This window comes from Etheostoma cragini, chromosome 18 (assembly GCF_013103735.1).
Source record: "Etheostoma cragini isolate CJK2018 chromosome 18, CSU_Ecrag_1.0, whole genome shotgun sequence".
Classification (NCBI taxonomy): Eukaryota; Metazoa; Chordata; class Actinopteri; order Perciformes; family Percidae; genus Etheostoma; species Etheostoma cragini.
In genome coordinates, this window is record NC_048424.1 from 3679929 (window position 1) to 3707352 (window position 27424).

The 27424-nt window shown below is 38.3% G+C and overlaps 1 protein-coding gene across 4 annotated transcripts; it reads right to left on the minus strand.

The window, feature by feature from the left end:
* Nucleotides 1-3048: 3048 nt before the first annotated feature.
* LOC117961289 (sorting nexin-14-like) lies at nucleotides 3049-26887 on the minus strand. 4 transcript variants are annotated; one of them, XM_034899862.1, is made up of 30 exons: nucleotides 26687-26887; nucleotides 26312-26468; nucleotides 24927-25047; nucleotides 24318-24391; nucleotides 23510-23588; nucleotides 22745-22788; nucleotides 22567-22654; nucleotides 21237-21321; nucleotides 19565-19721; nucleotides 18897-18972; nucleotides 18017-18061; nucleotides 17761-17841; nucleotides 16824-16938; nucleotides 15876-16031; nucleotides 14862-14986; nucleotides 13761-13819; nucleotides 13185-13211; nucleotides 11502-11631; nucleotides 11001-11187; nucleotides 10315-10398; nucleotides 10099-10199; nucleotides 9483-9594; nucleotides 9169-9209; nucleotides 7837-7956; nucleotides 6370-6493; nucleotides 6054-6218; nucleotides 5696-5791; nucleotides 5211-5302; nucleotides 4530-4586; nucleotides 3049-3221 (listed from the first exon to the last, which is right to left on the minus strand). In XM_034899862.1, the coding sequence occupies exons 2-30, from the start codon at nucleotides 26446-26448 to the stop codon at nucleotides 3195-3197; spliced, it is 2805 nt and encodes a 934-aa protein (XP_034755753.1). In that variant the 5' UTR covers nucleotides 26449-26468; nucleotides 26687-26887; the 3' UTR covers nucleotides 3049-3194. The 4 variants fall into 4 exon arrangements, with proteins under 4 accessions (XP_034755753.1, XP_034755752.1, XP_034755755.1 ...); XM_034899861.1 differs by having other exon boundaries at nucleotides 17761-17859; XM_034899864.1 differs by lacking the exon at nucleotides 13185-13211.
* Between the last annotated feature and the right edge of the window lie 537 nt (nucleotides 26888-27424).

Genomic DNA, 27424 nt, shown 5'->3' on the forward strand with positions numbered 1-27424 from the left:
ATACTATACTACGACTTTTTTTGACATACTGTACTATGACTTGTCTGTTTTTTTCGACATACTATATGTATTTTTATGACATTTTTGACGTTTTATTTTACTTTTTTATTGCTTTTTCAACATTCTATACTACAACTTTTTCGACATACTGTACTATGACTTTTTTTGACATACTGTACTATGACTTTTTTTTGACATACTGTACTATGACTTTTTTTTTACATACTGTACTACGACGTTTTTTGACATACTGTACTCTGACTTTTTTTTGACATACTGTACTATGCCTTTTTTTACATACTGTACTATGACTTTTTTTGACATATTGTACTATGACTTTTTTTGACATACTGTACTATGACTTTTTTTGACATACTGTACTATGACTTTTTTCTACATACTGTACTATGACTTTTTTCTACATACTGTACTACGACTTTTTTTACATACTGTACTATGACTTCTTCTGACATACTATACTACGACTTTTTTTGACATACTGTACTATGACTTTTTTTGACATACTGTACTATGACTTTTTTTGACATACTGTACTATGATTTCTTTTGACATACTGTACTATGACTTCTTTTGACATACTGTACTATGACTTCTTCTGACATACTATACTACGACTTCTTCTGACATACTATACTACGACTTTTTTTGACATACTGTACTATGACTTTTTTTGACATACTGTACTATGACTTTTTTTGACATACTGTACTATGACTTTTTTTTACTACTGTACTATGACTTTTTTGTTACTTTTTTTCACCATACTATATTCGGCATATTATACAATTACTTTTAATTTTTTTCACGACATACTATAACTTTTCCATGGCTTTTTATTAATTTAAAAAAAATACTATACTATGACTTCTTATGATTTTTTTGACGTACTATTCTAGGACTTTTTATGACTTTTTTTAAATGACTTTTGACACCACACTTTTTTTCTTTTTCATTTTTATATATTTTTTATTTTATATTTTCCATATGCTATATTAAGACCGTTTTTCCAAAATACTATACTACAAATTCTTTTTGTCGTTTTGGACGTACCATACTATGACATTTTTATTACTTTTTCAATAAACTATACTATGATTTTTGACATGACTTTTTTTGAAATGCTAAACTGTGACTTTAAAAAAAAAAAATTCAACATTCTGTACAATGACTTTTTATGACATTTTCTACACAGTAAAGAATTTCTTTTTATGACTTTGAATGACTTTTTTGACATGCTATACTATGTTTTTTTTTAATGACTTTTTTGACATGCTATACATGACTTTCTTTTTTACTTTTTCCACATACGCTACGACTTTTTATTTTGACATACTATGCTTTCACTTTTTGTGACTTATCTTCGACACAGAAATATATGACTTTTTCAACATACTATACTATCACTTTTTATGACATAATAAACTATGACTTTTAAAGTTTTTTGGGGAAATACTTCACTATGACTTTTACATGATTGTTTTCAACATGCTATACAATGACTTAAAAAAAACGTTTAAACTTTTTCAACATACTATGCTATCACTTCTTGTAACTTTTTTTCGACACACTAATCTATAACTTTTTATAACTTTTAAGACATACTGCAGCATGACTTCTTCGTCACTTTTTACGACTTTTTTTCCCGACACACACCACGACTTTTTATTGCTTTTTTGAAATACTATAAAAATACTTTTTTTTCCACATAATATACTGACTTTTTGAGATTTTTTTGACATTTAATATAACGTTTTTATGACTTTTTTCAACATACTATACTATGATTTTTTTTATAACTTTTTTGACAATTACTATGACTTTTTCAACAAACTATAATTTAACTTTTCCACACACTATACAATTACTTTTTACGACTTTTTTTTTTTGGACATACTATACTGACTTTTTTTTATTACTTTTACAACATACTATACTGTGACTTTTTATTACATTACTCAACAGACTAAAAGTTATAGTAAAATCATTAACTTTTTCGACATCCAGTACTATACTATGACTTTTTGGAGACTTTTCGACATACTTTACTGACTTAAAAAAAAAAAAATCCTACATACTATATTATTTTTACTTACTTTTTTGACATGCCTTACTATGACTTTTTCAACATATTATACTATAATTTCGTTGACATACTATACTGACTTTGTATGATCTTTTGTCATAAAAATAAACTGACTTTTTTCAACAAACTATACTATAACTTTTTTCAACATACTATACTCCCTTTTTTGACACATTACTTTTTTCAACATAGTATACTATTGCTTTTTAATGATTTTTTTTACAACATATACTGACTTTTTATGGGTTTTTTTCAACATATGCTATTACTTTTTATGTTTTTTTACAAGATATACTGACTTTTAATGATTTTTTTTTCAACATATGCTATTACTTTCATTAAAATACTAAAATTCAATCAGGAGAGACATAAAGAGTAAAACAAGTTTAATGAACATGGTGCATGACATGCTGCTATGTCGAGATGCTAGAGGCTTTGGTGATCAGACTCCACCCCCTGATGGAGTCTGATCACTGGTGGAGGTGATGAAGGGATAAAGGAAGCCTGATGTCAAACAGCTGCTGAGGATGGGAGAGGGGACAGTGAAGCTTACAAGTCTCCATGAACGAACGTATGCTGTTTTATTCTGACCTTTTTCAGCATATTATACTTTAATTTCTTTTTTTGACATACTACACAATGACTTTTATAACTAAATAATTCCTGGCACCACTGAGGATCCCTCTGAGGTTATATTCTTACATCTTACAGAAACCTACACAAGCATTTGTCTTTTTGTAACACATGAAATTTAAGAAGCAATTTTCAAAATAGTTCATCTGACGTACTAGATAGCAATGTCCCTAAATTTAAACTGAATAAATTAAGTAATTCTCAAAACAATGATTGAAAGAATGAACCTTAAAAATATTCCGAGGGATTTCAAACATTTAATAACATTACGTAACGTGGTAGTGAAAGAAAAGACAACAGCCAGCGTTCACTGCGGTGACGTTAATAAATATATATCTTTATTAGTTTATCTATATACATTTGGAATGTGAAGATGATCCCAGAGGTTTTGCAAATAGTTGATTATTGCACTTCCATAATCCAGGAAGTGGATACAGTGCTGGTGACGTCATCTGGTTCACATGACGACGGCGTCCTTCACTTCCTGCAGAGGAGGAAACGTGCAGAGCAGCGTAGACGAAGCATTTAGAGGTCGGAGAGCAGGTGTCTCTCGTTTTAGTCACAGCTGAAACATATAGTCAAATAACGATCGCTATGGTTACATATACTGTATGTTACATTAACAACAAGAGAAATGCTTATGGATCAGTCCTGATAACGTCAAGTAATAATACAACACATTGGTCTTTTCTTTTCGTGAGTATAGGCCAATGTATGCCTTTAATTCCAAAGGCCATGAGAACTTTATCAGGATGCATAGTATCATGATCCATGAAATAAATGGCCTTTAAAAATAAAACTCTGCCTGCCTCTATGGGAATGTAACATGACGGTGTGTATACTTATGCCCCCTGTATTTTAAGGAAGAACATTTATCCATAATTCATACATTATTCATTCACAAATAAAATTGTTGTCCTTAAAAGGTTGATTTTTTTTAAATTAAAGGCATTATGATCAAGTTCCAAAAGATGTTTTTTATTTCTCTTTTTAATCAACTTTAGCATGGGAGTGTAAACTTATGCAAGCCACTGAACCTAGTTGTTATTTCCCCCAATGGAAGCTAATATTTCTTTCCTGTTATGATCTCACCCCTAACATCTGGATCCTGACCAGTCTTCTCACACATAGGGCCCCTTACAAAAGGTCCCATGTGACTACCCTTCATGAAACCCATTATAGAAGATATAAAAATACATTTGGACACCTGCAGAAGGAATATTCAACCTATCAGACATTTTTATTGACATTAATTACAATTCCTCATGGGGGCAACGGTAACTACCTACTATAGCTTTAAGCTACATGTTTGTTAAGTTGAGTACTGTATATTGAACCAGTTTGGGAATCGTTATATGGAATATGTTACCGGTACCCTACGGTACCTTTGTGTGTAAAAAGAACAGCTGTATTCTCATTTTCATGGGAAAGGAGACTTTTGTTGCTTTTTGTTGTTCTTGTCTATATTTTCTGTGTATTTTCAACATCCCTAACAATTTACCGATCAAAAGATTGAAAATGTATTTCAAAATATTTTTTTTTACACTTAATAAGGTTTGGACTTGTGTGGGCCGGGTCCGGATGCAGACCTTGGTCCGTCCTTTAGAGAAGCGCTGATATAAACACTCCCTTGCTGAGAGGAACTGATGCTCACATGATGAGTCTCTTGTCGGTTATTGTAGTCGTTTCCTGCCCCGCTGATTGAGACTCCACGGGACACATTCCTACACATACTTTGACTTGTGCCTCTTCCTGTATCGTCTCTTTACATTCTCCTGTGTCACTTGTTTACCTTGGTGAGTTCAGGGAACAGCTCCTGCACGGCGATGTCCAGCAGGACGTACGTCATCTGAGGAGACACAACGGCAGAGACGAGCTTCAGAAAGCTTCACCGAGCTCATACGCACTGCAGGTAGTGGCCGAATGTAACTTAGTACATGTACTCCAGTGTTGTACTTAAGTCCAAATGTTGAGGTACTTGTACGTTACTTCAATCTTTTCTTCTCATGCTCCTTTCTACTTCTACTCCACTACATTTTAAAAAGAAATATTTAGAACCTTTTACTCCACTACATTCATCTGACAGCCTTCGTTACTAGTTACTTTACACATTAAGATTCCTGCACTCAAAACACATGTAGTTTATAACATCTGATTATAAATAAATAAATATTACAAAGTAACCTAGCAACAATATAACGGCCTACAAGTCTAGCTGAGAAAATGAGACCATTAAACAAATAGCTGTTTAGATCCTTTACGCTTTCTAAAAAACGTGAGGATATTTCTTTACTTTAAATACTTTAAGTACATGTTGCTGATGATACTTACAGACTTCTACTGAAGTAACATTTTAATGGGGGACTTCTAGTTGTAAAAGTTCTAAATACTTCTCCCTAACCGCTGACTGCAGGTCTGATGTCTGTTTTGTCCCCCTGTAAATGTCCTCTTGGTTTAAAGTTGTTCCGTGTACCTGTTTGTTGAGGATAGGCTGCTGGAAACCGTCAAAGAGGAGTCGGATGCCTTCATATTTCCTCTCCTGGCCGATGCACTTTACCACAAAGTCTGAAATTAAAAAAACATAATAGAAGTCTGCTAAAACAAGCGCTAAAGCTGGCTAATGTCTAGTCTCGCTTTACCAGACCTTCCTTCACAGTGCTGCGGAGGAGGGTCTGGCTAGTCCACACAGCATTCTTGCTTTGGAGAAAAATGTGCTCTTGTGTATTGGCATTTCTTTCAACCAATCACAATCGTCTTGGGCGGTGCCAAGCGCCGGACGGAGCCACGGTGCCTCTGCTAAATAGTCTCAGGAAGGAACTCATTTTGGTGGAACATGTGTACGTTCAAAAGTAGTTTTAGTCATGCAGCAGAGCACAGCAGTGTTACTACGTTCAAGGCTACATAAAATAAATCATTTTCATAGAAGATATCGGCGGTCTGTGTGACTTAAATACCGACCTGGTAAATACTTCATCATCTCATCAAATGTCTGCTTGGCTCGGAGTTGTTTGTCCTCAGCAGTTCGCTCCTCGCTGCTCTCGCAGAACACAGCGTCTGCGGGAAGAAACAACACCAAGCACTGATAGTTGGCAATAATTTCTTAAGCACATCCTTTTATGGTTATAGTCGTTATTCTACATGGAATGGGCTGGGCCGAAGCTTTAGGACCTCTGGTAAGAAGAATTGTCATGGATGATGAATAACTTTCAAACCAAAAAAAACTGCTTTTTCTCAAACTCCAGTGTCCACTTAAACATGTTTTAAGTCCTGCTAACTTTGAGTGTTAGTGTAGACGTAGTCTAGAGGAAACACAGACCTCTGAGCTGTGTGATGAGGGAGACCATATTGTGCTCCTGGAGGATGTGATCCAGTTTGGACTGCATGTACTGATCCATGTAGGCCTCAAACGTGTTCTTAAACAGGATCCTGCCAGCAGCCAGGCAGCAGTTTAGCCAGTCCGCCGTGTGGAACACCACCTGACCTGTCGGTCAAAAAAAAAAAAGACTGAAGAGTCACAACACAGAGACAGACAGAGGTGTCCAAACACAGAGACAGACTGAAGAGTCCAAACATATTGAACAGTACCCTTCTCCACTCCAACACAGTAGTTCAGCTTTGTGAGTTTTACTTACCGACATACATCATGTAGTCATACATGCCGTCTACAGAAACCATTTCCATGAAGCAGTTGTGGTTTTGTTTGCGCTCCAATCTCTCCAACAGGTTTGCATTATTCTTGAACAGGTTGCTGAAGAGCTGCAGGTTAAAGTGAAATGATGACACAATACTGCACAGGTCAACCTGTAGAGTTAACACGGTTGCATTCTGTACATTCTCAACTTTATAACAAGTGAAATCAGCATTAATCTGTGGCAAGAATGCTTGGGATCATTTTGGTATTCCATGTTTTAAACACCTTGGAAAATTCAACTTCCGTTCTCAACTCAATTTAAAGTTTATTGAAATATTCAACACTCGACACAAATTCGACACAAATATGCCACTTTTAAAGCTTGTTCACTTGTTAGTACAATTATTATCTCACAGCAATGTAGGGCTATTTGTTTGAACGGCACAGTGCTCACTCTACTTACACACATATATGATGCTACATTGTCTTGTTTTCTGTTATAGTCACGGTGGTGCGTTGCTGCAGTTAACGGCAGATTGAACGTAAGGAAAACACAATGGATGTTTGGTCCGATTTTTGGCATTAAAAAAAAAAAACCTGGCCTGGCGGGCTTCCCGTCTGTAGAGTTATAGGGGAAACACTGCCTCTTTTACCCCAATAGAGAGACCAAACACTAACGGCCCTATCACGTACCTGGTGTGGCGCACAGCCCGACGCAAGTGCTGGTTTAAGACCGATGCAGTTGTTAATTTCCTGTCCTGCGCCCACGTTGTTTAAACAGCTTTGCTGGTCTTACAGGGAGGTGTGTTCAGGTGCATTCTGGGTGTATTGTGATCTTGCGTCAGAGAGTGATTGCGCCTTTGACCAACAAAAACCTGGTTTAAAGTCAATATCGCAGCATTTCATTGTTATTTTAACAGCAAATTAGTAAGATGCTCCTAGGCTTGTGCACAGGGCACGCACACTATGCTTGTTACACATAGGGGTGCTCAGCAGCACATGCAGTAGATTAAAAATTAAAATATAACGGTACAAATCCTCCATCATAATAGCAATGCATCAAGGTCCTGGCTGTTAAAGGGAATGGGAGATGACCTCTGATTGGTTGATTGCATGCTACGCCCAGAACACACCTGGGATTAATGAAGACACTAAGTACACCACTTTAGAACCAGGCGCCCGGCGCAAAGACTCTTTTTTTCTGCCGTCAAACTAGCAAAAGTGGATTTGGACATGGCCTAAATTATACAGGTTGACACTCCTTTTGCTCCCTGGAACTCCTTCTGTCTCAAACCTGATAAACTCTTAAAATTCTATGCCGATGGACCAGAAAACTCTGTGCAGATCACTTTTGATAAAGTTAATGTGTTTACCAGTTGAAGCTGGCTGTTAATGGGCTGGAGAGCACCCGAGTAAACTTCCTGCTCTTATGTAAGCAGGAGAGAGAGATGTTAAGTTTCTGTTTCACCTTCTTGCTGTTCTCAGCGGAGGGGCTGAGGATGGTCAGCTCCGGTTGGCTGGGTTTGGGTTTGGGCGACTCGCAGGAGTTGAAGAAGGACTGGATGAAAGGGTCCAGGTTCTGTCCTTTCTGGAATACACAATGTTTGGTATCAATCAGTGTCAGTGTTGTAATATGACAAAGTAATGTACAAATACTTTTTTACTGCTAGCAATTGTTTCCAGCTTGTATTTACGTTCAGTGAAAAAGCTTGTTTTGCCGCTTACAGACTCTATTATTCTAAATGTCTGACAACATTATAAAAAGGATTTCTAAGGAGGTTGACCGTTCTGTTAAAGAGTAAGATACCTTTTTTATTTTTTTTAAACATAAAAACATCCACAAAACAGAGGTCAGGGCCAGCGACATACCGGTAACAACTTTTTGCTGATTATCTGGTTAAAAGGAAGTCTCCATCCTCACTCCCCAAATCCTCGCTGCATTCATTCATTATTACACATCATCCACAGAGACCTTAGGGCTGGGAAAACAACCGCTTCTTTCAAGAACATCTCTCCTGTTTTTGGATCACTGCGACATCCTGTTGCAAGATCTAGCTTGATCTTCAGTTCACACAGTTTAAATGAACTACATCATGCTCATTTTAAAAGAATAGTTTTGCCGTTGTGGAGACTGAACAAAGTTATATTGTATGAGAACTGAATAAATATTATAGTTTAATAGTTATCATGTGAATATTTTGAAACCTTGAGAAATGAAGAAGAACACTGAGACGAGGAGAGCCGGACACTCCTGCGTCTGGCCAGTAGCGTAAGATAAGATTAATTTGCAGCTGTGACTGTGTGAATGAGTTATTGTTTCTTTGTTAAAACTGTAATGAACTGCGTTAACCTTAAAACTTGCCTAATACACCCAGTTTCTCTTTAACCAATAGTATAGCAGATAACATGATGTACTAACCCACTTTTATGTAAAACAATGAAGTTTTAGCACGCATTTATGTTAAACAAATATACTACACCCCTTATGTAAATCAACTTTCTGTATACACTCCACTTAATAAAACGGCTGAGCAGGGAATGAAAATTTTGGAAGACTGCTGAATGCATTTCAGCTTTATTCCCCTTTGCCAAAGAAAACCAAGTCTTTTGTCCGAGAGTAATCTTTTCCACTCAAGTCCTCGAACTTAACAGCTGTGATCTTTATTTTTTTGTGTGTTAGATGATTAATACCACATTCATGTCTAAACGTAAAGCTACAGCAGACAGCTTATTAACTTAGGTGTACATGAGGACAAATACCTATATTATTTGTCATCATTGGAGCAACATTTCGACTCACCTCTTTTATTAGCTTCCCAGGTACAGATTTGAAAATCTTTCCTGCGAAAAAAACACTCTGTTAACACGTCAACTGAACATTAAATACGATTTAACTGTACAGGTAACGCTTTAATGCCTCTTGATGCAAAAATAGGTCAAAAAGGGAAGTAATCTTTCATTTTTTTAAACTTATTTTAGAGTTCTAGGGCTGAGCGATTTGACTGGAATCAACATACTGGACATAATATTAGCTGCCGCTTTTACGTGGAGAAGTAATGTTTCAGAAAAGGTGGAATTATCATATCATATATCAATTAAGTGTTCATGTCATACCCAGGTTGACATCTGGCAGCATTCTGTCCAGGAACTGAGACTCCACGCTGTAAGGAGACAGGAAGTCTGCCAGCAGCTGACTGTTACTGAGCTCTGGATGCTGCAGGAGTCTCTGCACAAACACACAAGCAAGTAACCAAGCAATCAAACACAGGCGGACACACGCACAGCGTCAAACACAGACGCACGCGATCACACATGTGACTTTCTGCCAGGTTAAACAATGTGTGTATCTAGTACATAACCGATCTACAGGATATACTGTATGTATTGTTACTCGCAGAAGTAAGATTCTACTTGTAGTGGCATTTGATCATTCATTTTGTATTTTTGTCCTTGATATTTATGATTCTGCCTTTTAGTAAGTAAGTACGCTACGCAGTAACAAAGTTTCTCTTTTGTTTTAAGTGTGTTTATGTTGTTTTTTCTACTCTGAGGTGTTGAACTTTAAAAAGTTAAAAGACAGCTTGGATGTAAAGATTTGAGAGATTTCTTTAACACTAAATATCTCATTCCTCTCACACACACACAAACACAACCGGTGCTCAGGACCAAATACAAAGAACTGCAAGATATGAGCTACCACAATCATCTTAATAATATCAAGGTTTCATACCTGTAAATATTCCTCAAATTCTTCTCTTTTAGATGTGAGGAACTCGTGATTCTTTGGTCCGATAATTCTTTTAGATGGAAGCTGAGCATCTGCAAATGTGCCTGGAATAAAAGATGAATTCATGTAGCTCAGTATAGAGAGTATATAGAGAAACAGAAACATATTTTACACTAGCTAATATTCTCATCAGAAACATGACAAGTCTTTCAGCATTACCGTGGAACTCAGTGAGTTTAGATTCGAGAACGTAGAACTCCATATATCTTCTGTAAACAGACCACTTTTCAGTTTCATGACCCACTGCGAGACAAAGAAGAAAACACAACACCACAACATTACAACAAAAACTTTAAAAAACATGTGTAGAGAATAATTTAGGGTAGAAACGAGGTCCACGAAAAGTGTCTGGAGGCTCCAGATAAAAAGACCCTCAGCGTTCACAGCTTCCTCTGAGCGCTGAGTTTCTGTTATTTATTCAACAATTAAGGACGTTAAATGCACGTTAAAGTGGCCTTTTTTTGTGGCCAGCCTAAGGCACACCTGTGCAATAATCATTCTGTCTAATCAGCATCTTGATATTCCGCACCTGTGAGGTGGATGTATTATCGGCAGAGGAGAAATAACTAGAGAAATAAGACTTTTGTGTACATATAAAGTCTTAGATCTTTGAGTTCAGCTCATGAAAAATGGGGGCAAAAACAAAAGTGTTGCGTTTGTTAAGTGTATGTGAAACATATTGGGACACAAGACACGTTTCAGAAAGATATTTAGATAATAAGGTGAACTCAAATGCATTTTCTAAGGACTTGTTTGTTGAATGATGAAGTTCCATCCCTGCTTAACATTCCAATGAAGGGGAAAAAAACATTTTTGGGAGCAAACTTAAGGCCCTGTTCGCTCACCTTTCTTCCTGTCGTTGCGTTCCACGTCGATGCAGAAGACGGGGATCTTCTCCCTCTTGGCCTCGTCGTCGTAGATGTCGATGTAGGGGATGGTGATGTTCCAAGCCGACAGGTTCCGCAGGGCGCCAGGAGTGCTGGCTGGCTCGGCGGGGGAGTCGTCCTCCATCACGACAGTTGCCTCCTCCACCTGCAGGCAGACACATAATGACACCTGTTGAGGTGGTGTTAACGTAATGTTAAGCACAGTCAGGAGCTCCAGCTGCACAGCAGCAGAAAGAAAGGACCTGTACACGCACAAATAGACTCAGAAACAGCTTCTTCCCCAGAGCTGTGAACACAACTCTGTGAGACTTTTATGAATAAATCCCATGGAACACTTTCTGTTGCAATTTGTGTGTTGTGTATTTTGCATAATGCCTTTACTAGACAACTTATGGTTAAAATGTAACGAGAGAATTAATGTTTGGACTCGTGAAAAAAAAGAAGAAAAAAAAAACTCACCAGGTCATCGTCGTTGTCGTTCATGGCGCAAGGCAGCATGGCTCCCTCCATGGTCGTGCTCTTGAACACACCTTTGATTTTACTGCCAATTCTGCTGATCCCGAACGTCTCCCCTCGCTTTGACATGTTTCTACAGTGAACAGAGGAAAATGTCGAGACACTAACATGTCACCGTTGAGGCATCTAACCTGCATTAAAACCCTCGTGAATCCCATCTCACGTATCCCAAAAACACTTCCTTCCTTCCCTTGCTTCTCCCTCATTTTCCCCCCCTGGTGCATCTCTTTGTCATGATCGTGCTCAATGTTGAAAAACAAGCATATTTATTGTAAAATGACTTGTTGATAGAGTATTTTACTTTGTGCTTTGACAGCTGACATCGATCATGCAGCAGACATGTAGTTAAACAGCTACAAGCAGCATTAAGTCAATAAAAAAATAATTTCTGTGCTTTGGACTTTTTTGCTGTGTTTCTGTTTGTTGCTGTTCTGTCAATCAATAACAAACGTATTATTTTTTTATTTTAAATAGAGAAAATATTTAGTAGGTAACATTTTTATTGTAATTTAAAGAGGTTTTTCATAACCTAATTAACAATATTAGGGCTTGGTACTTAATTTTTTTAGGCACCTCCATAGTATTGAGTATAGAAAAATGCCTCGTCATTCAATATCAGAGTTCAATACCCGAGGAGTAAATCTCATCAGCTTCACTGAGCCAGCACGCTGCATGCTGCTACCAAGATCTAATAAAGCTTGAGAATGGCTGTGTAACGTTAACAGCTCGTAGAGATACGCAGGAGAAACTATGTTTGACAGAGCTCATGTGAGTGTTGTATTATGACAGGCTTGACTACAGTTTGTGTCCAATTTGTGGAAAGAACCTGAAGAAGAAAGAAAAAGTAGTGCCGTACTATGTACTGTTGTAATTTCTCAATAATATTTTTTTTATAGATTTGGTATCGTAAAAAGTTGCGCTCAGGAACCGGAATCAAATTCACAGTATCTGCACCAAATGTATTGGACAATAATGAGCCCTGCTTAAAAAAGTGACCAATACCGACAGTGGCCACAAATGTTTACATTCTGTACACAGCCTTGCTTTTGGTGTCGAGGCACAAACCTAGACTCCAACTGTCAGCTACGGGAAGAGTAGTGAAGGACCGGGGAGAGTGATGCTGCATGTCTGCCATGTCTTCTTCTTCAGGACTTTGTAACACCCCTGTAGTGTTCAGTGCTGTCTATCGTCTTAACCGTGATCTATGGTTCTGTGGAGGCTCCATGCAGAGCAGGGGGGCTGCCAAGACATGGCTGAGCAACGTGTGTCGCCGCGACGTGAATATTCGGAAGGTGACGTCAGGCTAAGCCGTAGGGTTGGTATCTCCACCTACCTACAGCATATAGCCACGGCATGGATCATGCAGAAGCAAAAATCTCACTTTAGACATGAGGTTAAACACAAAAAGTCAGCGTCAGGGTAACAAGTCAACGAGCACAAAAGCCTATTAGCGGCTCCTGATGTTAAGATTGTTTCTTAGGCAGAAAACATCTGTTCTATTGTCAGAGCAGCCTACAGTGAGATAAACTGTCTCTACATGCATCCCACTGTGTGTAACACTGTGAACGGTTTGTTTGCAGGCAGCGGACTGTGAGAGGCCAGGTAACATGCCGAAGACCTACTCGCCTGTTTTCTTCCAAACTGAAGCTATTTCTGGAATAAGGTGCAGAAGCAGCAGCTAAATATGACGGTTTCATTAAAACATTGTTGTTATCTCTCTGCCTTTACAGTATAAAACCATGCATTCAGTAATGTCAGTGGTGATATTAGACATTTTTATTGTATCCCACCAGATTCAACAATTTTCCCTTTGTAGGCCGATGTAAGAAATTATTGAATTTTTGCCAGTTATGTTATGGAGCAATGTGTGTTTGTTTATTTTACTTCATTTCAGATTAAAGGATCCATTTTAATTGGACAGTCAATTATTTTAACCCGGCCCTAGAGACAAGTACAGTGTAAAAACAACGTTCACTCTCCCAAAAAAAACATCTTTTGCATATTTCCTTTTCAAGAAATACAAAATCTTACAATTGAAAGCACAACATTGAGAACAGAGGAGGAACTCCCACCAACCAAATTATTTACCTGCAGCTTATTTTGTTTACAGGGAGTTTTTTTCATCAGCAACTTGTCAAATTTGGAACGCATTGGTTTTCTACCTCTAAAAGCCTAAATTATACAAGAATTTATATCACAAACCTGTTGATTCTTGAGTTCCTTGCTGGAGACTCGACTCCCCGCAGCAGGTGTCTGAAGTACTGCACAACAAAAAAGAAACCCTTTGTACATAAAAGTATAACTTCTCTATGATTTCTTGTCTGGGGCAAACATGACAGGACAAACTATCTGAGTAGTGCTTCACCTCAATGCTGGGGGAGGGTTTGTGAGTCCTTGTAGTCGGTTTGTGTGTGTCGGGTTTGTGTGGGTGTCTTTGTAGTCGGTTTGTGTCTCCTTATAGTTGGCTGTTTATTGATTCCCAGTGGGGACATTACAATTAAACTCTGTTTTGTTAGAATCTCTATACACAGGCCTGAAATACACACACAGGCTGGGGACCTATTCATGCAGAAATGGAAAGATGTCATCAGAGTGAGTGGGCCGCCAAAGCTGGACCAGTGCTCTGAGCGGTTAGAAGGGGAGATGGGGGGATGCGGTGCCTTGCTCAAGAGCACCTGTCAGTGCCCAGGAGGTGAACTGGCATCTCTCCAGCTACCAATTTGTCCTTTGATCCATACGGGGACTTGAACAAGCGACCCTCCGGTTCCCAACCCAACTACGGACTGAGCTACTACCACCCCCACCCTCTCTTTGTAGTCGGTTAGTGTCTCCTTGAAGTTGGTTTGTGTGTGTCGGTTTGTGTGTGTCTCCTTGTAGTTGGTTTGTTTGTGTTGGTCTGTGTGTGTCTCCTTGTAGTTGGTTTGTGTGTGTCTCCTTGTAGTTGGTCTGTGTGTGTTTCCTTGTAGTCGGTTTGTGTGTGTCTCCTTGTAGTTGGTTTGTGTGTGTTTCCTTGTAGTCAGTTTGTGTTTCTTTGTGGTAGTTTGCATCTCTTTTTACATAATTTTTAATGATTGTTATCACCGTATCTGTGTCTAAAATATCTATCCTTCTAAACAGAAATAAGCAGAGCACATGGATCTCTGTTGGCTACTTGAGTAAATGTACTTTGTTACTTTGCAACATTGCCAAAAGAAAAATCTATAAAAGTCTAAATAAGTCACCCAGAATCTTTATTCCTACTTTCAGACTTTGGTAAAATCAGATGTATTTTCTTTAAATTTGACAGAGTTTTTGAGGCCTTACTTCATCGCTGTGACAGAACATCGGAGTAAAGACTCTCTCCAGCAGCGACAGGACATGTTCGTAAGCCTCAAACAGGCAGCGCATCGTCTGCAGCTTGACCACGCCGCTGAACGGACCTTTAGCAACTGAGAGAGAGACAACGTGAGGTCAATCGTCAACGCTAAGGTTTATTAGTAAAACTAAATTTTAACTAACTAAATTTTACTTGCCAAAAGAAGATTTTTACTGGCCCCAATTAAAAAAGAATTCAGAAGAAAGATGTCTTCATTTTGTACATCTATATTCGTGTATGTTCTTTGGTTTTTATATAAGATGCTACAGGTTGCTACCACCCCCTCACAGGTACATTTGTATTTCTTCAATGTAATCTGCTTGTCATGTTCTGTGAAACAAATAAACGGGAAAAAAAAACACGTCAAAAAAAGCATCCAAAGTCAATCTTCTACGGTAGTGAACGGGGAGAAACAAACTATTTTTTGATTTGTTTGAATTGAGCCATGAATTACACGGATTACTTAAAAAGGTCTCAGTTTGTCGTTAAACTGTGAAATTACAAAGACTACAAACTTCAAAGTGTCTGCGTGACGTCTCTCTGAAGCTACAATGTCTGTGTGTATCGTACCGTGCTGTAACGTTATTCACATTACTCATACTCATTTCTCTGCTAAGAAAACTATGAATGAGAACAACATGCTGTAGAGCCCAGGAGACCTGTCTCTTATCTACAACAAACTATGACAAAAATGATCTTTTAAATTGACAAACATTGTGTGTGTAACTTGTGAATGTTAAGTTTGTCTTCCCCGTTCACTACCGGACATATTTTTTCTGAATTAAAGTCCCATGAGGTCCACCTCTCTATTTCTTGATTTTTGTGTTAGCGCAGCATAAAGGTAATCCGGTCCATTATATCCAGGAAGCCATTTTACAACTGTTTAATTGTTATGTGCAGAATTGTTAGAGTGCACCTTTTAAAGTAAAATTCCACTGACAGTGAAGTGTGCGGCCTCTTACTGTTCCTTATCTCCTCCACGATGAAGTGGTCAAAGCTGATCTTGTCGATACTTTCGTCCACGCAGTAGGTCTCGTAGATGTGCACCACCTCGCCATGTAGACGCTGCAGCTCAGAGTCACCCAGATCCGGACTCAGGATCTTATCGTTGAACTCCTCTGGAGGAAACAACAACAGGTTTTATACACTCAGACATGAGACAAAATTGATGTTACAGGGTCAAATAGTTACTGCTGAAAAAAGCTGCCAAATTTCTGTTAACGTTCTGTCAGTATTTAAGGATTTAAAATATGTAATGGCACAAAAAAAGATTCTCGAGGACTCTTTTCCAAATATGCTAAGAGCTAGTAACGGACTGGGATCACAAAACGGCCCTGGCATGTGCAACACACTGTCCTGATTTTTGTTAGAACAGTTTAGGGAAGCTATATGAGAAGTAATAGCAGATAAATACTACTGCAAGTTCCTGCAATTTCATGGCATAAAATTGCATAAATATCCCACACATTCCATCACATTTTTTAAGAAAACGTGTCACATAATCAAGGAGTTTTGCCCACAACAATCACAAAAAGCACCCTCTTTTTTCTGAAAGGATTGGTTGAAGTGAAAGCGGTGTGCACGGAGAAAAAGATTCAGAGGTGCACAACCATGCGCTGCGACACCTTGCAGAGCCTTCGGCAAGGCAAGGCAGCTTTATTTGTATGCACATTTCAGCAACAGGGCAAATCAAAGTGCTTTACACAAAAACAGTTAAAAAATAAAAAACGATTTGGGTGGAAACGACAGCCGTGCAGGCACCTCGCACCGGGAACACGGCAGCTACCATAAACTAAGCTTAAGCATGCGTCCCTGTGTATGCTCATTGCTCTTGCACCATCTACGGACGCCCGTGCCACGATGTCTTGCACGAGTATAAACTGAGCTTTATGTATGCTGGTTGTTCTTACCGACGGTGAGGCAGAACTGCAGCACGTGCACAGCTCCTTCCTGCTTCAGGAAGTTCATGAAACGAAAGAGAAGATCCTGTTGCTCCCTTATCTCCTTCAGGTCCAACTTCAGCACCTGCACAGCCACAGGGAGACGTTTAGTTATTCACACTGTGCATATTTAATTGTTTATTTATTTAGTCACCTACTGTGTGCAATTTGCCATTTCTATTCATCCGCACCTTCTTTCATCTGTAGATCTGAATATATAATTTTTATTTTTTTACCTGTAGGGTGCTCGGGATTAATAAATCCATTTTATTTTACAGGGTAACTACCTTTTTTTCAACCTGGACCCTATCTTGCTGTTTTTGTGTGTAAGTGACTGATGGGAACAACAAACGTTAACATTGGTCCAGTATTAAGTCTCAGACCGGGCTCCAATGTAACCCTACGGGGCAACTGTGCATCGTCAGTTTGGTCCACTAAAAGTTTAGTTTTTGCCGCTGATAGGCTCAGATTAATAGTCTAATTGTTCAACAACATTATGCAAAGGATCCTTACAGAGATAGACCTTGAAAACCTCTTTAAGACATTTGTTAAACAAGAAACAGCTCTAAAGTCGCTAGCGCTAAACCCACCAGACTCCATTTCAAAAAGCAATACTTTTAGCGTGAATAGAGCAAGCATATTTCACATGTAAATCTGTAAACTGTATTTTTATTTCAACCAAAACTAACTGTTAATGATTGTTGTTACAATCAGTCACTTAAACACAAAAACATAGGAACAAAGTGTGCGGGTTGAAAAAAAAAACACTAGTTACCATTTAAGACGATACATTGATACACTGTATGAGAAATGGTGATGAGAGGAACAAAAATGTTCAGGAGTAAGGAATAGTTCCTCATTTATTTCACATAATAGAAATCTGTCGTTTGTGGTGTGAGTTACTCACAGATGGCTTTTTGTTGCTGACGTCTGCATATTTCTGTAAAAATGGAACCAGGGCGGACGGCGGCTCTGAGGGCGTTTCTGGCTGGAGATACAGAAGAGACTAAGATGAAGAGATTTTTGTTTTTAAAAAAAGAAGAAAGAACGTCAATTTTGATGTTTACAAGGTGTGTTTCCTTTTCCAACTGTATATACAAATTTATTCAGATTACAAGTCATGGGATCAGTATTCCTGAATCTTTTATTTTATTTTTACTTACTGGAGTGTCATCAACAAATATCAGCACCATGAGGTTCACAGTATCCTGAAAAAAAACAAAGAGAAACAGCATGTTGTTTTAATTAGAGATGTTCCGATAGCGATAGCAGTATATGAAAAACCTCCGATAAGGCCTAAAACGCTGGTATTGGTATGGGACAGTACTGGAGTTTATGCACCGATCAGATATTACGTAATTTATCCCCAAAGAAAATCTACTTTAAAGTAGTTTATTTGTGTTATTTTACCTACATGACTCACTGTCACACTGGATAATTCCAAAAAGTTCTGCTGCGTTCATAGTTTGTGTATGTTCACGTTTATGAGTTTACCCCGAGCCAACAACAAAGTCGGTAATCACATCACATCCATACAGGGATAGGGAAATAAGCACTTTGCCTTGTATACCAGCCACAGTGGCAGGTGGAGGAGTTTTCAGGGCTAGCAAGTGACACATATAGCTGAGGTGAGGTACAGACAAAAGGAAAATAAATGGTTAAAAAAATGTAGCGACATATACTTCTTTCCTTCCCTTTTTCCATCCTTTCTTAATCATTCTTCCTTTACTTTCCTTCAATTCTTTGCATGCTTGCCTTCTTTCTTTCATCCTTCTTTCCTTTCTTCCTCTTCTTTTCCTCCCCATTTTCTTTCCTATACAACGTACTATACTATACGTACTTCCTAAAAACTTACGTAAAGTTTTAGTGTTTAAAGTTTAAAGTTTTAGTAAAGTAGTTAATGAAACCAATAAGGGATATTTGGAACCGATATCATTTTACAGTAAAAATGAATATCTTTTAGGCAAATTCTCTACTACTACCTACTGGTAAATTGGCAGGGAAAATAATCGTTGGTTGGAGTTCTAACCCTGTCCTACTTACAGGGTCAGCCATGAAATCCATGGTGGGTAACATGACGGATCCAGCCATCACCTCCCGCAGCAGCAGAGCCAGAGACCTGAACAGAGACGGCACATAACCAGCAGTTAGGGCTGCACAATTTACCGAATATTAACCTCAATCAAAATTAAATTAAATGTGTATGATCTTTAAAAAGTGTGATGCACTTATAGTAAACACTAGTGATAGATCAGCTGCCCTTCACTGACCACTGACGAGCAAAGAAAACAACCACGATGGCTGCAGCTGATTGGACGACCGCGTCACGTGGGTCTGTCTGCTCTGGGATTTTAAAAACAGACCATAATGGAATAAGATCTTATTTTATGAAAGTAGTTCACGGAAACATGTTTCAGAAAACCCTTTAAGTAAGAAATAGGCCAAGCAGCTGCTGAATTTGTAAATCTGTAATTCTGGGCGGTCCTCATTTGCCGTCAATAAATCTGGCTGGATTCAACTTGCAAATGAGGAGCAAGCAACTCAATGCCACGCTTTCACAAAGTCCCTGCAACGCTACCAGAATGCACTGCTTGGTTTCCCATAGAAATGAATGGGAAGAGTTTGAAATGAGGCTGACACTGGACACACACAATTAGCTTCCTTTCTTAATTAGGGAGTTAGTCTCTTTAATGTCGTTTGCATCAGCCTACCTGCAGTCTGTTGCTTTGGGCGGCATTACGTAGGGAAACAGCATCTCAGTCAACTTCCTTAGGTAGAGCAGCTCGTCTTTTCTGCTGTGCAGAGCGATGTGAAGGTCGGCGCCATACTCCTCCAGAGCGGCCTCTTGTAAACTCTCCATGTTCTTTACTGGAAGATAAGAAAAAAAGCAGGGTTCAAAACAAGCCCGGATTTAACCGTGTGTGCAGGCATCATAGGTGTGCTCCGGTACTTAAACAAATAGCACAAGGCCCATGCCTGAGTGAAGATAACCCGGAACATAAAAAACAGTTTGAGCATGGCACAAACACAAGATTAAAACACGTTTATGCCTAACAAATTTGCATTATAACAGGCTTGTTCTTAAAGGCTAACTAATGTTTTTATCAACCTAGAAACCCCCTATGTTCCTTTTGTGTGTAAGTGACTGATGGGACCAACAATCTTTGACATTGGTCCAGTATTAAGATTAGATTATACTTTATTCATTCCACAGCGGGGAAATTCACTTATTACAGCAGCATTATTTTCATAAAAGCAAAACACACAAACACACAAGTAAACACACAAACACACAGGCAAACAACAGACAATGAGCAGAAGGTATGGCTGAATGTAAAGTGGCGTCAAATAAAGGTATTGTAAAGTTTAAAAATTCAAACAAAATGAAACTAATATCCAGCTTGTATTCACCCTCACTAAAGTGCTCGTTTTGCTGCTGACAGACTCAGATTAATAATCTACATGTCTGACAACGTTATGGAAAGGATTTCTAAGGAGGTCGACCTTTCTGTTAAAGAGTAAGATGCTTTTTTTAAATATAAAAACATTGAGGAATTGCGTTAGCTAAACCCACCAGACTCCATGTAAATAAACAGTACTTTAAGCATTGTAAAGCACACTTCATTCCACAGAAACAAAATAAAACTATGAAAATACGTTTTGGGTTGTCTTTTCACTTTTCCAACCATCACAACTCTATTTTTGAAATAAACACAAGGTTTGCCGATTTACATGCGAAAATATGTAAGGCTCAATACATTCTTAAAGTAATACATTTTTAAATGAAGTCTGCTTGTCTTAACACTAGCAATTTCAGAGCTGTTTCTGGTTAAACAGAAAGGTCTCAAGGTAGTTTTAAAGGTGTATTTCTGTATAAATCCTTTCCATAATGTTGTCAGACCCTTAGAATATTAAACTGAGTGTGTCTGCGGCAAAACAAGCACTTTTGTGAAGGTAAATACAAGCTGGATAATTGCCAAATAACTTACATTGAAGCTTGTTTCTTTCTCTTTCTCTCTTGTTATATCTCACTTAAAACTGGACCAATGTTACAGATTGTTGTTCCCAGTCACTTAGACACAGAAACATAGGAGCATAGGGTCCAGGTGGAAAAAAGCAGTGGTGAGCCTTTGACATAAAGGCCAATTTACAGCGCCTGTGGTTTGTGATTTTTTTCTGTTGCATTGCCAGTTTAAATGCTCCAGTTCTAGCTCTAGTTTTGGGAGGTGAAACTTTCACTACGTCTAGATTATAAATTTTTTAGTGTAGCTCAAAGTTAATTAATGAATTAATTAATAATATAAATGATTGAAAGACTTGGGTATATAAATAATTGAGTGAATTAATACTTTTAAATTGAGGTTGATCAGAATGTGTGCGTACCTTTTTCTTGAGCGGTTACAATAATTTCAATATGTTTTATCACAGCTTTCATCACTTTGTCCGCAAACACAGCAGGAACATCAACCTGCAAACAAGTTGGGCAACATTAGTTAAAGACGAAAAACAAATGACACACATTTTGGGATTAACAATACATGAGAGATAGTGTAACAGGTGTCAGCAATCAGAGCAGACAGCTATCGGCTATCAGAGCAGAGACTATATCAGCAGTTTTCTTGTTAAAGGAGAATTCCGGTCGATTCCAACATGTAGCTCTGTTGTTTGTAAATTTGGAGTGCTATCAGTAGAGAGAAAAACTAAAACAATCGGTGCAAGTTTTAAATGTGATTATAGCCTTTAAACATCTTCAAAATGTCATTAAAAGTGCCCCTCGTGTGCAGTAATTTCTTCCTAGTAAACACAGTGAATCTGACTGCTGAAGATGAGACAGAAGTGCATGAAAGTTGTGCTAATTCAGCTGTTTAGTGCCTGTGTTAAGAGGCAGTTAGAGAGCTTAGGCACCGTCTACAAACTAACACAGAAAGGAGATGAAACTAAAATATGTAGGCTATCAATTTAATAATTAAATAAGGTAGTGTCTCCAAACGTACCTCAATAATAACTTGTCTCCTGCTAGTTGTACTACAGGTCTTACTTTAAAAAAAATAATCATATGCTTATTTTGAAAACATGTTTGTATCTCTTTTCGGTGTTGTTCGGGGTTGTTTGTAGACGGTCCCAAAGTACTCCTTGAAGCATCAACACAGGAACTAAACACAGCTGAATTAGCAGAACCTTCATGCCTTTCTTTCACAGCAGTCAGATTCACATTGTTCACTCAGAAGGAATCTCTTCACATTGGAAGGCACTTTTAATGAGGCAGCACAGTTGTTTTAGTTTTTCTCTCTACTGACAGCACTCCACATTAACAAAGAACAGAGCTATGTGCTGGAAACGACCAGAATTCTCCTTTAAGTGGTAGTACAGTGTAGGTTTCTGTTTGTCTTTGAATAAATGCTTCAGAATAGAAAGTTCCTGTGTCTTGCTTCTTCACGTCGCAACAAAACAAAAAGAGCTGTGGCAGTAAGGGAGAGCAGCAGTCAGATGAACAAACTCAGACACAGAGAGAGGATAGAAGAGGGCGGGGAAGCCAGTCTCCCGCACAGAGGGTGTGGCCCTGCTGATGTGGCTTCACTGGTCCTAGTTATCTCAACTTCATTAAAGTGAACTGCTTAAAGAAAACAAGTGCAGTACATCAAGTGGACTACAAGTCGGCTGTTGCTGGACGTAAGGCATTTTTTTCAGATTAAAAAAAATATTAATAACAAACCTTCTGAGCCCGGCGGACAAGCACTGAAGCGAAGAAGCGAAAGGTCATCCTCACTTCATCCACACATGCCTCGTCATCTGTGATGTCCCTAAAAACCAAGAGGAAAGACTTTATAACAACTTCTCCGGTCAGAAAATAACTTTCTTAAGTCAATAAAATACTACTGGGTTCCTCTTACCGGTACCACGGGTACACAAAGTTCTCCAGAACCAACTCAAATACCTAGAGGTCGGACACAAGGTAGAAAAAGTCAGAAATGAAACCTCAAGGCTATGTTCACTCAGCGACTGTTTTACATTATAATCCTGTGGAGTAAACCCTGTTTTTAATAAAGTCGTGGGAGCTTTTTTAAACGCCACCGCCAACTTAAAAAGAAAAATTAAACTTTTCTTAAAACGTCCAGCGTTTTTTGAAAGCCAACCAATGAAAAGCGGAGTAGCTAGATCTGTCGTTTCCATAACAACAAGAAAAAAATGGAGTCGGAACACAGCGAGTTGTATGATATGATCAGGAAACTCACTTTGATTTATCAAACGTTAGCAGCTCTCTCTCTTTCTCTCTCGGTTCTTTCTCTACCTCGCTCCACCACTTTGTTTTATCCAACGTTAGCACTTCTTTTACTCTCTCTGTTCTTTCTCTAGTTTGCTCCACCACTTTGTTTTATCCAACGTTAGCATCACTCTACAAATTGCCCTTGTCTTTTTCTTGTCAAAAAAAGACACTAAGTTTGAACATAGCCTACATGATGACAATTTATATATGTCAAGAGTTTAATTACAATTTTACAGACAAAGATGAACCAAAATGAAAATGTGACTGATGAGAAACAGATAACAAATTAAAGGAGGAAGAAAATTTGTTTCCGAGTCATGTTGTTTGTATAATATCCATGAGATAAAATATTCATATAAATCCGTCAATATACAGCCATCCTCTGAGGTACCTCTGCTATTGAAGCGTCCACTTTTGAAGGAACCTTCAGGTCCAACCATGGCTGATAGTTTTCAAGCAGCAGCGTCGGCCTAGAAGGAATCAAAACATTTGTGCATGTTATCAGTGTTTGCATCTCGAACGTGCTTGGAAAAATACAGAGATTATGAGAAAACACCAGAAAAAAAATACTCCAGCCTTAATCCAAATGTATGTGCTTTTAAAGTGGCCTCTGTGAATATTCTCCTTTCTCGTCTCCCTTGTATTGTCTTTACTTCATGGGCTGCTTTAATGCGCATTCACGGAAGGCTTGTATCATGTGGACGCGCAGACAGTGTTGTTGCTATTACTTTGCCTTCCTCATGGGGGTGACAGAAACTACGCAATATGTATTTAAGACTCTCTTTTTTTAAATTATAGACAGTTTTTAAGACGCAGCGGAAACCCTGCTATTATATAAACCTGCTCATAAAGATGTGTCTAGTTTACAAGATCTTACATAACGCTGCTCCGCCACCACTGAAAACATATGTTGTTCAGAGAGCGGGTGCTCTGGTTAGCAGATGGCTAGGAATATTTCTCAAAGGACTGTTGCTGGAGAAGAACAGCCTTGCAAATCATGGTTATTTTTATTTTGTTCACTGTTTTTAGCCGTAAGTCTATTTCCGTGTATGTACTTTGAGAGCGACAAAAATCAAAAAAGTCAAATTCCTTTCCTTTGTTCACACTTACTTGGTCATTGAAGCTGATTCTGATAACATTACACTGATTCAAGAAGAACAGAAGTTGAAGTTTAACCAGCCTTTGTCATTTCAACATACCGGTGACGGTTGCACTTGATCTTCCCACAGACGGCACAGCTGTGGCCCAGAGGGAACAACTCCTGCTCCTGCCGCTGTTGGAGGAAGAAAAGGACTCAGACATATCCTTAATCTGTTATATCACACACTATAAACTCAGGGAAAAGTTGTTTTACTCCGGCTGGGGGAATAGTACCAGACTGATGGCTGCTTTATTGTAGAGCCCAATAGTTTCTGTGATTACAGAATCATGGACAGAAACGCGAAACCGAGAACTTAAAAAGCTTCAGACAGATTCCAGAGGGCCCTACATCAGTCAGTGCTAAAAGACAACCTGAGATTTGAAAATATCACTTAAAAGTCTACGTTACAAACTGAGTTGCCCCACTGTAACTGTAGTTTCAAAAACATCTTAAAAATACATTAAATCAAAAAAGGGACAACCGGTGGATCTTTTGGCAGCAACGGAAGTGGAACAGACTAGGTGGCGGGAAATTTAGGCCCGATGAGCCACTGGGGGAAACATAGATTAACTCCACAGTGTGTGTACAAACACAACACTGCTCCATAAATTGATATCAAACGGGCTTCATGTACTTCGCAGCTAAATGTGTCGAATGTCTGACTTACTTTATTCCTCGGCTTCACGGTGAAGAAGATATTTGGGACAAGGGACTCTGGTCTGAGGGAGCAATAGAAAGTGGCAAAACCAGCCAGGAACGACCAGAAGACCATCAAGATGTGGATATACCTAGAGGGAGATTAGTATACAGCATTAAAAGAAATGTAAAGAAACAAAAAACACAGCTAAAATTAGGTAATATATTGTCCCTTCCTTAGAGCCACATTACATCTATGGTTTTTGAAAAATCCATTGATCATTGCAGTCATGTTTCACACCAAGATAGTGACGGGGAAAATGCTCACACACATTCTCAGGTTCCAACTTCTCTTTGTCTTAAGCTATATTCATATTGCAACGTTTTGGTTTTATAAACATATCTTCTGCTTTGTTTCTCCCTCTCATTCCCCCTGCTCTTGCGTTTCCGACCCCCTAAACAGGAGACACTTCTGACCCGTTTTGGTTTGAAATCTGGGGGTTGTGTTGCAGTCTCAATGGCCGGATCCCTACAGAGATAGAACTTTTAAAACCCTTTTAAGTGATTTCTGATTGACCAGAAACAGCTCTGATGTCGTTAGTGCTGAGAGCACAGTACCAGACTCCATCTAAAAGCATTTGTTTAGCGTTTATAGAGCCTTAACGCTACATATTGTAACACTCACGTGAGTGCTGCAGCGGTGAATAAGGAGGCAATGACATTGACCTCTGCTGGTAACATTAAGGCGTAACACTAACACATGTAAACATTTGCTTAACTGATGAATTCATGACAGGGACACATTACTCAGCTCATTACAATATTTAAACATGAAAATAACTGTGTGCTTATTTCAGCTAAAACTGTTGCTGTGATGGTTGGAAAAGTGAAAAGACGACCTAAAACTGTTTTTCATAGTTTTATTTTGTTTCTGTCAGCTTTGAATGAAGTGATTTTCACTATGCTAAAATTACTGTTTAGTGACATGGAGTCTGGTGGGTTTGGTGAACGCAATTTCGCAGATATTTTATGTTTAAAAAAAGGATATTGTTCTTTAACAGAAAGGTTGACCTCCTTAGAAATCCTTTCCATCATGGTGTCAGACATTTAGAATATTTATCTGAGCCTGTCAGCGGCAAAATAAGCACTTTTCTGAACGTAACTAAATACAAGCTGGGCAATAATTTGTGCGGTCTATCTAAACTAAGACGCAAGAACCTCAGTTTGAAAAAATCTTCAGTTACCCTTTAGGTCGAGGCTGTTGCCTAGCAATGGAACTCCACTGAGAAGGTCCCGGATAAGACTAGCGTAGCTACAGCAGCAGACATCACATGACTCACTCAGTGTTCAGAGATAATCTGGCACTCTCTAGCCCTGAAAACACTGTTTGTATTTATGTTTTATTTTTATTTTTACCTGTTGAGCAGCACAGTCAGCGAGACCATAGACAGCAGCAGGAAGCAGATGACTGGATACTGACGTCCGGCTTCTCTCAGGACGTCAATCTTCAGTCCCCGTTTCAAAGTCTCCAAATACGTTAAAAAACCTGCCATCCTTTCTTTTCAAATGGGGCCTGTTGACACATGCAGGTATTTTCATATGACAAGCTGTTTGTCTGTTTTAATTGATCAGACCGAATAAAAGTGAGGTTAAGCGTTTAAAATGTACATTTTGTGTAAACGCTTAACCTTACTTTTATGTCAACGACAGCTAGCTAGCTAGCTAAATCAGCTAGCTAGCTAACAGTTGACGTTAACAGTTGACGTTAGTTTTTTTTTTGGGCAGACTTACAAAACTACCGGAGGACCTCTTCATATAAAACAACACATTGTATCCACAAGCATACTTTCCGTCTGCTGGCCAGACTATAGTCCCAAACTCAAATTTCCAAAGTTTTTACTTCATGTTTTCCTTCTTTTTTTGAAAGTCCCGATCGACTTCCCTGACAGATGGAATGTTTTCTCATCTAATCCGAAACAGGGTTGCCAGATCCGTCAACGACACGTAAATTAGTCGCGATTTGTTCGGCCGATAGTCCTTTAAAAACCGACTTCTGTTCTTTTTGTTCGAGTCATTTATACCAATTACATGAGAAAATGTCCGTAGATTTATGATTTTTATACAGTCTAAATGTGTACTTAAAAAAAAGGCTGCCTGCAACTATTGAAATGAAATATGAAAATGAAATATTTTTCAGCGTTATGTTTGAGTAGGCTATGTGGATTGTTTTTGAAAAATGTCAGAAAAATTTAAAAGTTACAATCATACACATCACATAATTAGATATTGCTTTTTTTTAAAGGTGAAAACAAGCAAATCATTACATTGAAGAGGCTTCAATCAGAGAAAACTTATTTTTCATTTTTTTTTAAATTGCTTTTGCAATTGTTTATTTTTTATTTAAACTATTTAGGCATCTCTCTTTTGCTGTAAGTATGGCTTTTCTGTTTTGCTATTGCTATTCTAAAATCATCAACTATTTCGTAAAACTGTTTCACAGAGACATACACGTGTATTTGACCAAGCAGA